The 18,320-nt window shown below is 47.1% G+C and overlaps 1 protein-coding gene across 1 annotated transcript in view; it reads right to left on the bottom strand.

Moving 5' to 3' along the window:
- STT3B (STT3 oligosaccharyltransferase complex catalytic subunit B) overlaps window positions 1–18,320 on the bottom strand; it is an 872,418-nt gene that overhangs the window by 658,951 nt on the left and 195,147 nt on the right. The window contains exon 3 of the mRNA XM_069648801.1: window positions 2,809–3,096. Within this exon, the coding sequence (XP_069504902.1) occupies window positions 2,809–3,096 (288 nt within the window). The remainder of the gene's footprint in view (window positions 1–2,808; window positions 3,097–18,320) is intronic.

Below are 18,320 nucleotides of genomic sequence, written 5' to 3'. Positions count from 1 at the left end.
TTTTGTAGGACAGTGGGGTGGTAAAGTGACTTGACACACCAGAACAACATTTTTAGATATTTACAAGAATGGAGAAAATTTCAAGAAAGTGGTCATAAGACTTTTGCTCTGTGGGCATTGAGCCAGTCAGAAAGATGCAGTGGTTGAGGAGCCAATTCTCTTGTAACTTTGTTTGGGTTTAAATTTCCCCATTCAGTGGCTGCAGCTGGACATGGATGGAAAAGGACAATGCAATTCTTTAAGATATGAAAGTCATGAAAAGTTTAAATATCGTCACTGTATCTGGCACATGTCACACAGTGATGTCCTGTATACCCTACTGTTTGCCTTTGTAGCTTGATATATGTACGTATGTCATTGAAATAATAATAAACACCCACAGCATGAAGGGACAAACAATCTGACTTACTGTTGTGGGTACAGGATACAATAAAGCAGGATTGCAAGACTAGAGGCTAGGACTAGACCAGTTGAGCCACAATTTTGAAATTCAACACCCTTGGAAGAGTTGCAAGAGGATGCGCGAGTTTAATCCTGAATTGGCTCAAATCTGGCCACAGTAATATGCAAATACATACTTCATAAAGCTAAGTTGGTTAGTTTAATATGAGTGTTGCTTCTCATTACATAATACTTAATGAATAGCCCTTTTATGTTCAGTGATGTTGGCTATTGGATACTAAAGCATACGTACATTTGTCTAAACTTTCCAACCACCCTGGGTTATCCTTAGGCGATTACAAATTGGTTCCATGAGGAGCTGTCTAGAAGCAATAAAACAGTACAGGTGGCACATAGTCAGTAGACTCTGTATATTTATGGTGTTCCTGCGCTGCTCCTCCTCTGCCACCACTCTCTACATGTGGTGTTCCCCAGGGCTCCATCCTCTCACCTTGGCTTTTCAACATCTACCTTGCACACCTTATCTCTGCCTTCTCCCCTAATTACCAGGGTTACGCAGATGACGACTCTTTCAAGCTCCCCTCTTTTTCCTCCTCGATCATCCCTGTCTGCTATTCAGTCTTGGTGCTTCACATATGATCTCTGTCTTAATGCCAGTAAGACAGAGATTCTTCCTACTGGGACACCTGTTCCGCGTTTCCTACCTGCAATCTGGCTGCCCTCTATGGGCTCACCACACTATCCTTCCACTGAAGCCAAAAACCTTGGAGTAATCTTCGACTTCTCGCTCTTTACTCCTCAAATCTTGGACCATGCCAAGAAGGCCCACTTTGAACTTTAGAGGCATGCTAATTCCTTGCCTTCCTCCAGAAGCTCAATGTCTCTAGAGATCTGGTCCTCTCCAAGCTGAGTTACTGTAACAGCCACTTCCTCAACCTGCCTTTCTCTTCACTTAATCCAGAATAGGGCTGCAAGATATATCCTTGGCCTCAAGCCTAAGGACCATATCGCTCAGCTCTAAAAACTCTCCCTTGGTTACCGGTTGCTACAAGGATCAAATTCAAGATCCTTTGCATCATCCACAAAGCCATCTGGGGCCTGGGACCACACTACCTGCAACTTTCTCTTACTAAACACTCTTTCCAGATCCCTCAATCTACTTGCTCCAACTCTCTGCTGGTCAAACGCTTTTCCAAGCAGAAAGCTGGGGCAGATCCCTCTCCTCAGCTGGCACCCTTGTATGGAACAGTCTCCCCCTCTCCATCTGGAACCGGACCATGTCAAGTTCCACAAACTCCTCAACACCTCTCTTCTCCATCTCCCCCTTCTCTCTCCCCCTCCCATGTGAACCATCCCTTTGTCACTAGGATTGGCGGCCTGACACCTCAAGTCCAATAGGTTTCTGCCCCCGGCCCAATTGTCAGCAGCATAACCTCGCCCTTCACCCCCCACATACACCTGAACTGCCCTCTGGGGCCACAACTGCCTGTCGCGTGGTTTGCCTTCGCCCTGCACTTACCTTTGGACAGTAGACCTACCCCCTTCACCTGGGGCACCTCTGGCACTGCCTCCCTCGCAGGGGACACCAATAGCACTTCTGCCCTCCCAACACCCTTTTCTTTCTCTTCACTGCACTTGCATGTTCTGAATGTCGCAGGGCCTCGTGGGGCCATTGTTCCTTTTTTAATTGTCGATTTTCAATGTTTATTTTTCCTCTTGTAGCGCTTCGAAACACTGTCTTGCTGTATAAGCACCTTACAAAACAAAATGTTTTTAACAATTGGATGTCAATGGACAAGCAGGGACTATAAATGAAATGTTATGCGTATTTAGATATCAAGTTATAAAGCACCTTCACACCTCCAATTTAAGATTCACAACTAATGTTTGATGGAGGGGAGCAATCTCTTTGGGAGCATTTGCAGGAACATGGTGGGAAAAGGAAGATGGGCCTCGAGTGCATGCATCACAGACTCATTAGGAACGTGTGGTATGCATTCTCAGTTACAAAATATTTAACCAGTATGACAATAAGATGCATCCTTCATATCACAAATGATGTGTCAAAGCATTAAGAAAATGTTCTGTGGTGCATGCCTACATGTTAATGTACAGGATGTATTCCCAGTTAAATTGTCAAATATACGATATACATTTTCTATTCCGTTTGAAGTTTAGGCACATGTTGGACCCCCTGCCACAACTGTTACTCTTCATAATTGCTGATGAAATGAAATTTCAAAATAGTCCATGAAATACTCGCACCTCAATGTTTTTTTGGGCAATGCTTAAGGGAAATGGCTTTTATAGCTATGCAAGTATACAAGATCAATGGTTGGTTTGCAAACAGGCGATTTGTATGTAATTAAACACATTAGACCAATAAAAACAGAATAAATTACATACCCACAAATAATATGTAAACTGCAGTGCAAAAATAGCAATGCCTTCATTGTCAAATGATCCTGCTACTGATCGGGATATGTAGCCTGGAACTATTGCTATAAAACAAGCAGCTAAAAGTCCAGCTCCCTGGTTCCAAAGTTCTCTTGTGAGCAGGAAAGTGGAAATTGATGTAAGGCCGCTGAAGATTGGGGCTAGAAACACGCACACATCTCTGATGTGAACTGTAATGTTCAGCATGTTTAACATCCAATGAATAAGACCAGCTGTCACCATTAATCCAGGGTAGACCTGCAAGACAAGAAAAAAAATTATTGGATTCTATTGTGCCACTGTCAGTATGGAAGGCACACTAAACTGCTATGGTGTCAACTACAGATTTTAGCATTATCTTTAGACAAAGATCCTACCCATACACTGTGCTAACTCCCACCGCATAGTTGCAATTAAAAGCCATGTGTACCTCTGATCAGGCAGACCTATGAAGTATTGCAAGGGAGAGGGGCTGGGAAGAATCAAGAAATGACAGTTACTCACCGGAGTGACTACCTTATACCTAGTCCATAGTCATCTTTCCTCTATACTTGTGGGACATCAGTCCTTCAAGATGGGACCGGACCACTTTAAAGCATCAAAATGTTAACTTCTAAAACCGGGGTGAGGGAGGGGGCAGGAGGGGGTGGGGTCTCTACCCACGCAGTGCTTATAAGCAGCAGCATGGAGGATACTGTCAAGTACCAGGAATGTCAAACATCCTGACTGGGCACCGTGGGGGGTGGGGGGAGGCAGTTGGGGTCAGGCTCCTCTTGGGGGGTGGTAGCTTGAGGTTGGGGGGTGGCAGGGCAAAATTGGAAACGGACTTCTGGGGAGGCAGAATGAGGTCAGAGATGAATGAGCGTCGAGTCTTGGAGATAGGCTCTTTAAAAGTCAGGGGAATAAACTCACCGACTAAGAGATCCCTCCTAAATAGAGAATTTAGGCAAGCTAAACTGGAACTGATATTTCTACAAGAGACTCACTGGGCAATGGGAAAAGAACCAGGCATTAGGGGCAGAGCGATAGGAGAGGTGCATCATGCCTCTTATAAGACCAAGAAGAGGGGAGTGTCTATTGTTATGGCCAATAACCTGGACTTCAAGATAAAGGCCTCACTTACGGACCCGGAGGGGTAGAATTTAGTCGTAAAAGGGGAATTGCAGTGCCCCCCCCCTCACAGTCATCTATGGCCCGAATGAGGGGCAAGTGCCGTTTTGGGAGGGGGTGTGGGACAATTTGTGGAGGCTACCCTCATAGTGGCGGGGACTTAAACATGGTGTTGGACCCGGTTAGAGGAAAATAAATTTTGCGGCACATGACCCTGGTAGCAGATGACTCCAGGTCACAGAGCTTCTGCAGAATTAATCTCGACCTAGGCATGGTGGACACTCCCTGAATCAACCGTGGGGGATCCCCCGTATACATACTACTCAAAAGTCATGAAAGATTCTCTAGGATCGACTATCACCTAGTGGAAAACCCGCTACTAGTCCATACACGGAACCCACAGGTGGACCTGGTCGGACCATGACATGGAGCGTGTTACGCAGGGGGAGGTGGAAGTGCAACAATGCCCTCTTGAAGGACAAAGTAATAGCGCAAACGGTATTGGAAAATACAGTGGAATACTTCGAGTTGACTGATAATGGGGAGGTCAGTCCGCATATTCTATGGGATGTGTTTAAAGCCACCATTCGTGGTGTCCTCAAAAATAGGGGATTAAAAAAAGACAAAAAGGGGAAAACGCCAGGAGAAGGCCTTAGGGGAAGAGATAGCGCACACACAACCCGGACAGAATTCTGGTAGTTGTATCACCCGAGAGCAAGAGGCAGCACTTGAGCAGTACAACATCCAACTCGGGGATCTATTGTTGAGCAAGACGGAAAAGGGAATCCTATTCTTCAAACGAAAAAGGGGATAGGGCGGATTAGATACTGGCATGGAAACTGAGGGAGGCCCAAAAAAGTAGAACGGTTAAAGCCAGGCAATCTGACGAGGGGGCACTGCGCTATGATACCCCAGGGATAGGTGGGCCTTCCAGAAATACTATGAAAGGTTATATACACATCAGAATTCGACATGGATGAGACCCTTAGAAGAATTTTTAGCTAAATTGGCCATACCGGGTTTAACACTGGACAATGCAGAGAAACCTGAGGCCCCAGTAACAGAGGAAGAAATTGTGCCAGCGATGAAGGGGGTACGATGGGTTCACAGTGAAATTCTTTAAGCTACATCGGTCCACCGTAGCCCTGCACCTGGCTAGGGTTTTCAACGTGGTCCGCGAAGGGGACCACATTCCCGAGACAATGATGGGAGCCATTTTAGTGGTGCTGCCGAAAGAGGGGAAAGACCCAAAAGTAGTGCGCCTCCTACTGCCTAATCTCCCTTTTGAACACAAATGTCAAGATCCTAGCGAATGTGCTCGGCAAGAGAATGGAAGGGATTATGCAGAACCTGGTCCACGGACACGCCAGGGATCGGATAACATGCGCAAGACCATTGATCTTATGCACTTCGCACAGGGGTCCGATCTCAATGTCAGCCTGCTGTCACTGGACTCGGAAAAAGCCTTCGACAGAGTGGAATGGAGGTACATAATGGCATTCCTACAGAAAAGTGATTTGGGGGAATCACATGAGAAAATGGGTCGAGGCGCTGTATAGGGCGCCCACTGCATGGGGAACAACTGGCCCCCTTTTGCCTGACGAGAGGCACGAGACCGGGATGCCACCATCCCCTTAATATATGCCCCAACGATGGTAAGGCCCATCCCGGAATCCACACGATTTGAACGGGTTAGGTCGAATTTAAACTCTCCCTATTTGCTGACGATATCTTGGGGTACCTCGATGCCCCACTAACGCTCCTGGTCCTGCTCTCCCTTATTGACACTTTTGTGGCCTTTTCTGGCTTAAAAGTACTTTGCGGGCTTAAAAGTAAATAAATCTAAGTCTATGTTGCTGCCTCTCCAAGCAGCCAATGCATCTTAGACCCAGTGAATTCCTATCTAGGTGTCAAAGTCATGACAACAGCAACCAAATACCTGGGAGTGCAAATTCCCACGAGAGTCCCAGTGCTGGCAACTACCAACTTTGAGTGGCAGCTGTACACAATTAAATCCGACATGAAACGGTGTGGCAATATACTATCGTGGTATGGGCGTATGACGGCGGCTAAGATGAATGTGCTACAGAGACTCCTGTACCCGTTTACTGCCCACACCACAAAGGTACCAGAGGCAACCTTCACAGAACTCCAGTCAGCAGTGCTAGAATTCATATGGCAGGGCAAGACCCAAGGACTAAGCAATCTATGCTTATCCTCCCGGGAGAGGGGGGGGAGGGGGGGACCTTCAGCCTCCCGGACTTTCGCTTATACCACAGAGCAGCTTCGGGTGCTACTGGAACATATGCGGGATGAAATGGGGACATATTGGACCAACCTAGAGTATATGGAGGCACACCCGGCGAAAGTGGGGATCTGCTATCGGCTCCCCACAAAGATATACCGAAAAGGCTACTTGATCATATCACTCTAGGAGTGTTATGGTCCTTGTGGAGGGGGGTAATCTACAGAGAACATATCATAACATGGCCCACCCAAATGGTCTCGCTCTGGGGTCCAGTGATAAGCTTGAGACAAGGGTTTACGCAATTTACAAGAGTGGTCAGAGAAAGGGCGGGAAAGGGCGGGAAAGGGCGGGAAAGGGCGGGAAAGCTGTTTCAAGGGTGAGTGTTCCAACAGTATGAGGCAGTAGTGGAAGATCTGGGAGTTGGTAAAATCTCAGTATTTGAATACCTCTGGCTATAGGGACTCATGATTGACTGAAAATAGGAACCAAATTTAAAGCAACTGCTAACCCCACGAGACGGTACTAGACTCGGCCACCTCGCGGAAAGGGATGTGTCCAAGCTATATAACGTTATGAACCTTTGCGACAAAAAGGGCAGGCAACGTTTTCAACAAGAAGTTTTTTGAGCGGGTTACCAGGTAATTGAGCGCTCTGGTGAGTAATTCAAAAAGTGATGTTAAATGTAGTAGAAAGGACTGCTGCAATCCTATGAGACATTAGGTCAACCCAAACCTACAAACATGAGAAGAAACGAGAGTATAGGAAGTGTGCTGTCCTACTCATTTGGTGTTTTTGATGAGACAATTCATTAGTCACAATTTTGAAAAGTAGGGGTCAAAACCTTGGCCCAAAGAGACCGGTTTATTCGTCACAATTCTTAAAAATATAGGCCCAAACTTTCGACCGTCTTCGGTCTTTTTCAAGGCGGGGCTTAACAATAATTGGCCATTAAACCACAGAGAATAAGTCAAACAATGTGTCAAATAATTGAGCATTAAACCAGAAACAATGTATCAAGCATAGTGTACTGCATGAATGAAAAAAATATGAATTCACATTGGATAAACATTGTTAGTTGCCAAAAACAGAGAAAGCAGTGAGGGATTGCAGGATAGTCATATTACACAGAATATTTTCCATAAATCAATAAATGTTGGAGCATGGTAGCACAATGGATCAATTTCATTCAAACAAATAAAATGTGACATGCCCCATCATAAGTTGAAAACATGTAGGTTAGGTCAGCGACAGATGTAAAAAAATAAGCAGTGAAAAACCACTTGGAGAGACAAAATCAAAACAAAACGAATTAGTATTGTAGACCAATCAATTGAACATGATTCTTATTTGCAAAATGTCCACCTATGCCAAGTGATGAGTAAGTGCTTGTCACATGAGATGGTGCGTAAACTGAAATCAGACACTACTGTGTCACACCAAGAATTGTGTGACACAGGATTGACAGTTTGGTGGTACAATTAATAGAGCCATTGGAACCACAATGAGTCTCAAATCAAGACATATCAAGTCAGTCATCTATAAGCTTTGTGACAGGGTGCGTGTCTGTGCCTAATGCAGTACCATAGTAGAAAGGACACGGTTATGCAAGATCCCGAGCATGCATATTCAAATGAATAATAGTTGATTGTGCCCCTGGTGACTCACATCATGCATTATGTAAATCGGGTAATTAGATTAAATGTATACAAAAATATTAAGCTGTTTGCAAAATGTGTTTTGGCGGCTGGTGAATGGCTTCTATTACGCTATAAAGCCCTAAAAAATATGAGAACAAAAATATAAAATATTCATGAGAATTTGGGCTTTAATTACGCATGTTCGTCCTTAATTGTCTATGTATGGGACCTAAAATTGTAAATGCCTTTTATTCAAAGGAAAATATCTTGCACTATGTGTCCAAGGCGATTCGTACGTCTAGTGTCCTTGCCGTCCACGTGTAGCGTGTATTATACCTTACTGTTGTAGAGTAACAGTGACTCCTGAAAATGAATTCACAAAAGAGTACGCTGGAGTCACCTGTGAGAGAGTCGCAATTCAAAGTGCAGAACTGCTATGAGTGCCAGACGGACTGTGCATATTTACAGTGGTCACTGATGTGTAAACTGCAAAGGTCAAGTTTCCAAGCATCTAACTTCAAATGATATATGTAGCACAAAGTATGAACCGTGTCCCCGATACGTTAAAGTGACCCAAATGTCATCCGCCTCACTACACTATGGCAATCTTATGTCCAAGATCAGAGTTTCCTAGAAATGAATAGGAGTATGTGTTAGATTTTCATCCCGAGTTGGATAATGAGGAACGCCTATGCGCTCAAACCACCAGTGATTGAAAGTCTTACCTTCATGTTTGTATGGATTGCATATATGGCTTCAATGCCTATGGGTGGCTTTGGTACCTCTGAATGGCATTGTTCCCTCCCGCGTTATAAAAGACTTGCACGTCTTGACTGCAGATATTACTAATGCGTGTAGATATGCTGTATATCGCAAGCAAATTAGATCATGTGACTGCTTGTCTTTGTAGTCACATGACCTCACTTTCACTATGTCCCAAATAAGAAATACGTATTGTAGTGAGTCAAGGGCCCGCGGCAGGGAGGAAACGTAATCTTTTAATGATACACCAAGATTGAGCTCCGCCACGTGACATCGATGTGTGATCATGTGTTGAAATAAAAATTTCGACTATAACATGTTGGAAACTGATGTTCTGCTTGTATTTTATTGTTGATTGGATTGCTATTCGGGTTTTGTTCTTGAAGTAGTCCATGATGAATAATGATGAATTCCATCAAGACATTGATTACAAAATGTTGTGTAAATTGTGGTAAATTATTTATCTAGTAAAATTCTGCTATGGAATTTTTACCTGCATTGGGAATCAGACAGGACCATCCTTCTTATAGAGTTACAAACTATGTCTGTATAGAGAGATCTTTCCAGTCTGAGTATACATCTTGTTACTTAATCAATTAGAAACATCAAAAAGAACAAAAGCATTGAGTGATTAAGTGAAATTCTGAATTTGAAAAATCATGGATCCAGTGTGAGCCTGCTCATAAGGTGAAAAAATAATAGTTACAAAAAACCATTCAATTCATGTTCCTTGTTAAGGCCTAGTGATAAACAACTAACTTTACAATTCATCCATGCTTTTAATGGTCCTCTAGCATGTACACGTGCTTGTTGTGATCCCACAAAAAGGATGTTTTTATTGTCCCATTGGTGTGTTTGCCAATGTGGTGCAAATGTTAGCTTCGTGTCCTGACTGTTGAGATTTGAGAGGTGATCCCGTATCCTTATCCGGAGTTCTAGTATAGTACGGCCTACATATACTTTCTTACAGACACATTGGAAATTTAGATTTACAATTAATAAAGTCCGGTATGACAAATGACAGGCCATGATGGCACACAAATGTAGTCGTTCGTGATGGTGCGTATTGGCAAAATTTGCATGTACCACACTTGAAAGCCAGAGGGGCCACTCTTAAGACAACCGAGATAATCACGTTGTTCAGACTGGGGTTCAAGGAAAGGGGCCGAGTTGATTCCCAAGTGTCTTGTTCTTAGTAAAGATCAACTTGGGTTTGTGGGAAATATATGATCTGAGGTCTGGATCCAATTTGAGAACGTGCCAACATTTGTTTAATAGCTTAAAAAGCAAGTCACTGTCCTTAACATATTTAGTGATGAGTGGTTTCGCAAGTAGGCCGATCTACCTTAGAAGAATGCTCCAGCATGGAGTCTCTTGAAAGTAAATTGGTTTTGTGCAGAGCTTTATTGGTGCATTGTGAAGAGTATCCGAGTTCCTTAAACCTTTCCTAGATCAGTTTGCATTCCTGTTCAAACGCTGCTCGAGTACTGCAGTTCCTTTTAGCTCAATGGAACTCCCCAACAGGGATGTTGGCAATAACAGATCTTTTGTAGCATATAATGTCGCATAAACCGCTGTGGTTTTTCTAAAAGTTTGTGTGTAACTAATTATTATGTACATCAATCCTGAGATCAAGAAATTCCATCAATGTGTTAGACATTGCTAGAGAACTCTAAACCAAATTTGTTTTGGTTGAGATATTGTGTGAAAGCCATGAAATGCTTGGATGTCCCATTCCAAAATTATTAAACCGTCATCTATGGAACGTTTCTAGATTACAATTTCTGATTTGAAATCCTGTTCTCCAAAAATATAGATGTGTTCGAAAAAAACCATGAATAAGTTCGCCAGAGATGGTGCATACTTTGCACCCATGGCAACTCCCTTTGTTTGCAGGTAATATTGTCTGTTGAAGAGAAATTGGTTGTGGTTAAGGGTAAAATCTAGAAAAGCTTTAATCATATCAACATGAAAACTGAAAGATGCTGAGTGATTGCGAGAAGTGAAATCAATCATGTCAAATGCCAGGTTTTGTTGAATGGATTTATATAGCGTTTTGCCAGCTAAACTCGCTAATTGATACGGAGGTTGCCATACAATTGATTTTAATAACACTAAGGTCGGAGTTGTGTCCTTCAAGTATGCAGGCAGCAGTGGAACAAGGTCTTTAATTGCAGTGTCAATATACTGTCCTAGGCCCTCTGTTGCCCATCCCAGTCCGCTCATGATCAGAGGGACGTCAGGTAACCTTTGATAATGTTTGTTTATTTTGGGAAGAAAATACATAGTTGGAATGATTGTATGCGGTCTAAACAGAACACGCCTCTTGTCCTCAGAGAGCAGGCCCTGGGAGTGCCATCATTGTATCAGTGTTCTGAGCTCGGAAACAGTCTGTGTGGTGATATTGCCCCTAAGTAACTGGTAGCACCCAGGTGTACTGAGATGCTTATTGGCCATAAACAGATCAGAGGTATTAAGGATGACAATATTACCCCGCCTTGTCGGCCTCATGGATCACTATACTCTGATCAAACCGCACTTGCTCACTTGGCTAATGACAAGATTGTGTCATATTAGATTTATGACTGGAAAATCCTTGCTTGCTATGGTCATTACAGCGGCAGATCTCTTTCTTATTTGGGATTTAGCGAATGCGAGGTCATGGGACTACAAAGAGACTAGCAGTCACATGATCCCATTTGCTTATGGTATACGGCGTATCTATGCACATTAGTAGTATCTGCAGTCAAGACATGCAAGTCTTTCAGAACGCGGGAGGAAACGTTCCCATTCAGGAGGTACCGAAGCCACCCATAGGCATTGAAGCCATATATACGCAGTCCATACGAACATAAAAGGTAAGACCTACAATCACTGGCGTTTGTAGTGCATAGGTGTTCATTATCCAACTCTGGATGAAAATCTAACACATACACATTAATTTCAAGGAAACTGATCTTGGACATACTATTGCCATAGTCTAGCGAGGCGGATGATATTTGGGTCATTTCAACGTATCAAGGACACGGTTCCTACATAGCGCTACATATATAATTTGAAGTGAGACGATCGGAAACTTGACCTTTGCAGTTTACACATCAGTGTCCATGGTAAACATACACAGCCTGACTGGCACTCATAGCAGTTCTGCACTTTGAATTACGACTCACAGGTGAATCTAGCTTACACGCTTGTGAATTACCAGATTACTCAGCGTAGGGACCACCTTACTCCTAGTCCATAGTCCCCTTTCCTCCATACTTGTGGGACATCTCTCCGTCCTGTGGGACGGGACAGGAGCACTTTGTAAAAAGCATCCAAATTTTTCCAAAAATGTATCCTTCCTCTTTCCCGCGCGGGGCCCGGCACGCGGCCGTAACCCCGCCCACCTTGGCTCCGCCCCCGCGCATCGCCCCTCAGTCCTTTTCTTTGCCAGGTCAGAGACCCATTGCCAATAACAGAGGAACCTTATTAGAGGGGGCGGCGGGTGGGCATATGCAGGAAAGGGGACTATGGACTAGGAGTAAGGTGGTCACTACGGTGAGTAACCTGTTAATACTCCTACGTCCCGTCCCCTTTACTCCATATTTATGGAGATTCCCAAGCACTCCTTACAGGAACTACGGGTGGATGGAAATACCCCTTACTGAAAAAGGTTCTTCAGCACAGCCTGACCAAACTACGCATCAGCTCTAGAACTCATATCGAGGCAGTAATGCTTACAGAAAGCAGATGGAGGGGCCCAGGGAACATACTTCTGAAAAGCAACCGCAGCTGCCTTGCCCCGCACCAGGTGTGCATGAATACCTTTAGGAGGTTTCAGCTTTTGGACAGTGAAAGACTCCATGATGCAGGCGCCAATCCACCTAGAAATAGTTGCCTTAAACGCCTGCTTGCAGGGTTGCCGAAAGTCACAAAAAGTTTAGAACTTCTAAGCTCGGAAGTCCTATCCAGGTAGAACTTAAGAGCTCTTCGGACATCAAAACAGTGTAGAACTCTCTCCGTCTCAGAGGCGGGGTTCGGAAAAAAGACCGGTAGGGAGATCGATCGATTCGAATGGAATTCGGTCACTACCTTCGGCAGAAAAGCCGGATTAGTTCGAAGGACTACCTTGTCCTTGTGAAAGACCAAGAAAGGATGCTCCACGGACAATGCCTGGAGCTCACTCACTCTCCTTGCCGATGTGACGGCAACCAAAAAGGACACTTTCCAAGACAAGTACTTGAGGTCCACAGTAGCCATTGGCTCAAAGGGTTTATGGCACAGCGCCGTCAGGACAACATTCAGGTCCCAGGGTGGGTGCGGATTATGAACTGGAGGGTAAAGGCGTGTTAAACCAGTGAAATGCCTCTTTACCACTGGGTTAGTCCAAGAATACGAACGCTGATCCGTAGAAAGATGAGCGGAGACCGCTGAAAGGTAAGTCCTGCATGACAGAACATGAACCCCTGACTCTGCTAGGGAGGACACGAAGGACAACACCGTGTCAACCGTGCCCCCCCCCCCCCCTTTGGATCCAATTTCTTCTCTAGACACCAATGACAGAACCTGAGCCATTTACTCTTGTACTGAGATCTGGTCGAGGGTTTTCTGGCTGCCTGGATATTACGCATGTTATCTGCAGACAAATTCAGATGCTCTAAAGACCTGAACTCAGGCACCATGCCGCCAAGCTGAGCAATTGTGGGGAGGGGTGCCACAGCTGCTGCTCCCCCTGGTGGAGAAGATAGGGAGTTACTGGTAACCTGATCGGCAGGTAAACCAACAGGTGTTGGAGTTCTGAGAACCAAAACCTGGCCGGCCACCACGGGGCTATCAGTAGAAGAGAACAGTTCACAGAGTTCTTCAACTTCCAAATTGCCCGGTGAACTAGAGGCGGAGGCGGGAAGGCATAAGCGCTCATGTTGTGCCATGGAATCTCTAGAGCATCCCCCAGAGAGGAGGCTCCCAGCTCCCCTGTGGAGGCATACAGAGGAAGCTTCTTGTTCGCCGCCGCGAAGAGGTCCACCTGCGGTGTGCCCCAGTGCGAGAAAATCCCTGAGAGGACCTCCGCCTTCAACTCCCACTCGTAGCTGACCACTGTCCGCCGGCTGAGGGCATCTGCTGTGACATTCAGCTGGCCCGGGATGTGCACTGCAAGCAGTCAGACACCATAAAGCACGCCCCACTCCCAAATCTGGATGGCCAGGTCCACTAGGGGGGGGGCATTCCCCCCTGCTTGTTGATGTAATACATTGACACCACATTGTCCGTTCTTATGCGGACCACTTGTTGACAATGACCGGTCTAAACGCCCCGAGCGCCAAGAAAATCGCCAGAAGCTCCAAATGATTTATGTGCAGGAGCTTGTCCTGAGGCGACCAGAGGTCCGAAACCTAAAGGAGATCTAACGTCGCACCCCACCCGAGGAGGGAGGAGTCCATCGTGATCGTCACCATAGGGACCGGGTCCTGAAACCCAGCGCCCCCAGACAGATTGCTGAGAGATGACCACCAGTCCAGGTCCACTCTCATGGAATCCGGAATCATTATCCGCATGGAGTCTAGGTCCACTGCCTGACGCCATGAATTCCGAAGGGCCATCTGGGTCCGGCTCATTTTGAGATGAGCAAGAAGAGCCAGCACACACGAGGCCATGAGGCCCGGAAGCCTCTGTAACCACCAGGCCGACATACTCTCCGACTGCGCGAACCTCTGACACGTGGCCAACAGATCCGTCATTCTGTCCCCAGTCAGGTATACTCTGCAGTCGATCGTGTTCCAACGAAAACCCAGAAAAATCAGGTCCTGAGAGACCGTCATGGAGGATTTCCACCCGTTCACCAACAGCCCAAGAAGGAACAGGAGCTGAAGGAGAGACTGGAGGTTGCCCGCTGCCGCCAGCAGACAAGGGCTGCGTAAAAGCCAATCGTCCAAATAAGGATACACATGGATACCTTGAAGACAAAGATGGGCCGCAATCACCGACATCTTCGTGAGGACAGGCAGCGCCAAGCTGAGGCCAAAAGGAAGCACCCAAAACTGGAAGTGCTCCTCTCCCAAAGAGAAACGGAGGTACCTCCTGTGTGGAGCCCAAATCAGGATATGCATGTATGCGTCCTGAAGATCCACTACGCTGAGCCAGTCGCCCATCTGCAAAGAGGAGCATATCTGGCTGGGCGTGATCATCTTGAATTTCTCTTGGGGTAGAAAGAGGTTGAACTGGGAAAGGTCTAGGATGGTGCGCAGGCCAGCCTGGTTGGGTTTGGGCACTGTAAACAGCCGGGAGTAGAAGCCCTCCCCTCGCTCCCCAAAAGGAACGGGTTCCACAGCCCTGAGGTCCAAGAGTTTCTGAACCTCGGCGTTGAGGAAGGGCAAGCCCAACGGCTGAAAAGGAGGGTTGAGGGGCGGGGTAGGGGGTAAAGGTAAGCGGAAGCCCGCCCGAGAGACTGACAAGACCCATCTGTCTTCTGTGATGGTCTGCCACGCCTCCCAATGAGACGCAATGCGCCCTCCCACCGGGGTCTCGGGCGAGCGCAGAAAACCCTCATTTGGCAGGTTTATCGGTGGTGGTGCCACCTGAGCCTGAGGAAGAGGCTAAGGAGCGGGAGAAAAATTGCGTACGCTGTTGTCTACGACTGTTATTCCCCACAGGAGTATCCACTCTCTGCGATTTGCGGTCGAGGAAGCCCCTGAAACCAGAAGAAGGTCGACTCTGAGATAACGGTCTCTGAGGTTTGAAAGGAGCTTTAACCAGAACAGACAATGATTTAGCCGTCTCAGTGCTATCCTTGGTTTTGGTAAGCTCTACATCAGTAGAAGAATGAAAAAGCTCCTTACCATCGAATGGAAGGTCCAATACTTTGTCTTGCACTTCCTTCGAAAACTTTGTGGCATGCAACCACGCTTGCCTCGAGGTATCAACCCCGAGCATCATGCCCCGAGTCGAGGTGTCTATGTGATGAGCCGCAGCCTCCAGGAGATCCTGGGCCAAGACCCTGGCATCGGTAAGGCCACCTCTGAAATCTTCCAACTTCTCGACCGGAATGCGCTCCTCAAACTCCGACAGACCTTTCCACATCCACATGTTAGCTCCCGCCAAAATCAATTCGGCATTGGCCTGCCTGAGCTGCAAGGCCGAATTGGCAAAGATTTTCCTCCCTAGGGAGTCCAGGAGCTTGTCCTCCTTTCCCAAGACCTGAGTAGCCGTCGCGGAAGAGGATGCTGCAGGTCTGGACTGCAACGTGGCCGCAGCCACGACTGTGGAGGAGGGAGGCGGACAAGACGACAAGGCCACTTCCTCCGAAGAGTGCAGCCTGTACCTCGCGTCAATCTTTTTATTGACAAAAAGTCCTGAGTGTGGCTTCTCCCAGACTCTTCGGACCTCGGCCAAAACATCCTTCTGCAGGAAAAGTCCGGTACGCTCCAAAGGAGACAGGGTGAACGCCCCAGAAAGCACACCCTCCTGTGGAGCAGGTGCCTCGGGAACCGGAACATCCAAGAAATTCATCTTGTCCAGTACCCGGTCATGAAAAGCTTTAACAGAGCGGGGAAGGTCCTTGTTGTCCTGCTCGCCTTGAGGGTCATATGACAGGTCAGGATCTTGCTGAACCGTGTCAGGCACTGCCTTATCCACTGGGGACAACGGTGGCAAAGGCGGAAGAGCAGGGGCAGGCACCACGGGCAAAGGAGGCGCCGGCGGAACCACCAGAGGAACGGGTGGAGCCGGGGGCGCTGGTGGACACATTTCCTTAAAAAGCCCTTTGAAATACTCACTCATGGGGTCGGTGCGCATAAGCGCTTGAAATTTACCGAAAAAAGCGTCCTCAGGAGATTGCTTCCGAACCTGAGGAGGCCTCATGAGGTGGACAAATCCAGGGACGTAACGGAGAAGGGTGCCACGCCGGGCCCTCCGCCGACGTATCCACATAAATCAAAGGGGCCACCCCTGTAGGCAACAAAACATTGTGCGGAAGAGGCATCCGGGCGTTCCAATCATAAACGGGCCGGTAAGGATATGCACAAGTGACCTTAGGTTCACCCAAAGGACTGAACCCTACACCAGAGGCCGATGGCGTAGTTGTAGGGGGTAGTACCTAAAATGGCCACCGTGGTCGTGGCGGGAACGGCCGCCATTTTGTCTTCATCTGAGGGGAACTGCGGCACGTGAGGAGGTGAGGCAGGGGTCCCCGTCGATGGATCAGGGGTCTTAATTTTAGCCTTAACATAAGGAACCTCGGCAGAGCCGGTACTATGAAGCCTGGAATGTTTCTACGACATGCCAACCGCCAACTGAGCCTTCGAAGGAAGGGCCTCGGCACTGCCGGTAAAAGAAGAACCTTGCTTCTTTGCCCCCTCAACAGATCTGGTATCACCACAAGAGTGGGAACGGTGAGAAACCGCTTTCACCGACAGAGCCCTGCCCGGCCCCTCAGAACTGTTGGTAGCCTTAGGCTCTGTACGAGGGACGTCGGGCCTAGGCCCGGTAATAGCCTTATCGGCACGGGCCTCGAACATCCATTCAGTAAACACAAGCCCAGCCAAGGCCTTGGGGCGCACCCCGGTCTTGTTTTTGAGGGAAACAAGAAAGAGGCCTCAGAGAAAGCTCCGGTACCCTGTGACTCGGCAGAACTGGGTCTACACAGCCCCCACAGGAGGGGCCTCGGAAGTTACTCCGTTGTACACAGGCCCCTTACGGAGACCGTCGGAGAAAACTCCGGCAGAATTATTAGGCCCGACAGGCACCTCAGGGCGAACCCCGGTGACAGAGCAATCAACGCCCCTCCGGCTCGAGAGGGACCCGGGAAGGTATCCCCCGGCCGGGGTGCTCTGAAAAGTAAAGAACTTACCGGGCATTTCTCTCGTCGATGAACGCCTGAAAATGAGATGGAGGAGTGCGTCGGAACACCTCCTCCCACCGTTCCAACCGACGTTGAAGAGCCCGGACCGAAAGGGAGTCACAGTAAAAACAGGCGTCCCAACGGTGTTCCGGACCCAAACACTCTAAACAAAGAGGATGGGGATCCGCCCTCACGAAGCAACGATACGAAGAACAGCCTGGAAAGTTTAATTTAAAAGACAGACTAGAAGACGAACGCTAGCGAGAGCCAGAGAGGAAAACAGGAAAACAAGAAAATCTTCCGAGGATGCAAGTGCATCCGGCCCCGATCGAGCGGAGAAAAGAACTGAGGGGCGATGCACGGACGGAGCCAAGGTGGGCGGGGTTATGGCCGCGTGCCGGGCCCCGCGCAGGAAAGAGGAAGGACAAATATTTGGAAAAATGTGGATGCTTTTTACAAAGTGCTCCGGTCCCGTCCCACAGGACGGAGAGATGTCCCACAAGTATGGAGGAAAGGGGACGGGACGAAGGAGTATTAATTTTCAGGAGTCACTGTTACTTTGCAACATTAAGCTATACCACCACGCTACACATGGACGGCAAGGACACACGAGGTACGATTCGCCTTGGACACAGTGCAAGATATTTTCCTTTGAATAAAAAGGTATATACATTTTTAGGTCCCATACATAGACAATTAAGGATGCACATGCGCACTTAAAGCCCAAATTCTCATCATGAATATTTATATTTTTGTTCTTGTTTTTTAGGGCCTTCTAGCGTAACAGAAGCCATTCAGCAGCCACCAAAACACATTTTGCAAACAGGTTAATATTCGTATATACATAATTTAATCTAATGACCTGAATTATATAATGCATGTCGTCTGGATCAAAAGGGGCACAATC

The sequence above is a fragment of the Ambystoma mexicanum genome, chromosome 2q (assembly GCF_040938575.1).
Source record: "Ambystoma mexicanum isolate Mex_15411 chromosome 2q, UKY_AmexF1_1, whole genome shotgun sequence".
NCBI lineage: Eukaryota > Metazoa > Chordata > Amphibia > Caudata > Ambystomatidae > Ambystoma > Ambystoma mexicanum.
Note: the sequence above shows the minus strand (reverse complement) of the source record. Positions and strands in the feature narration are given on the sequence as shown.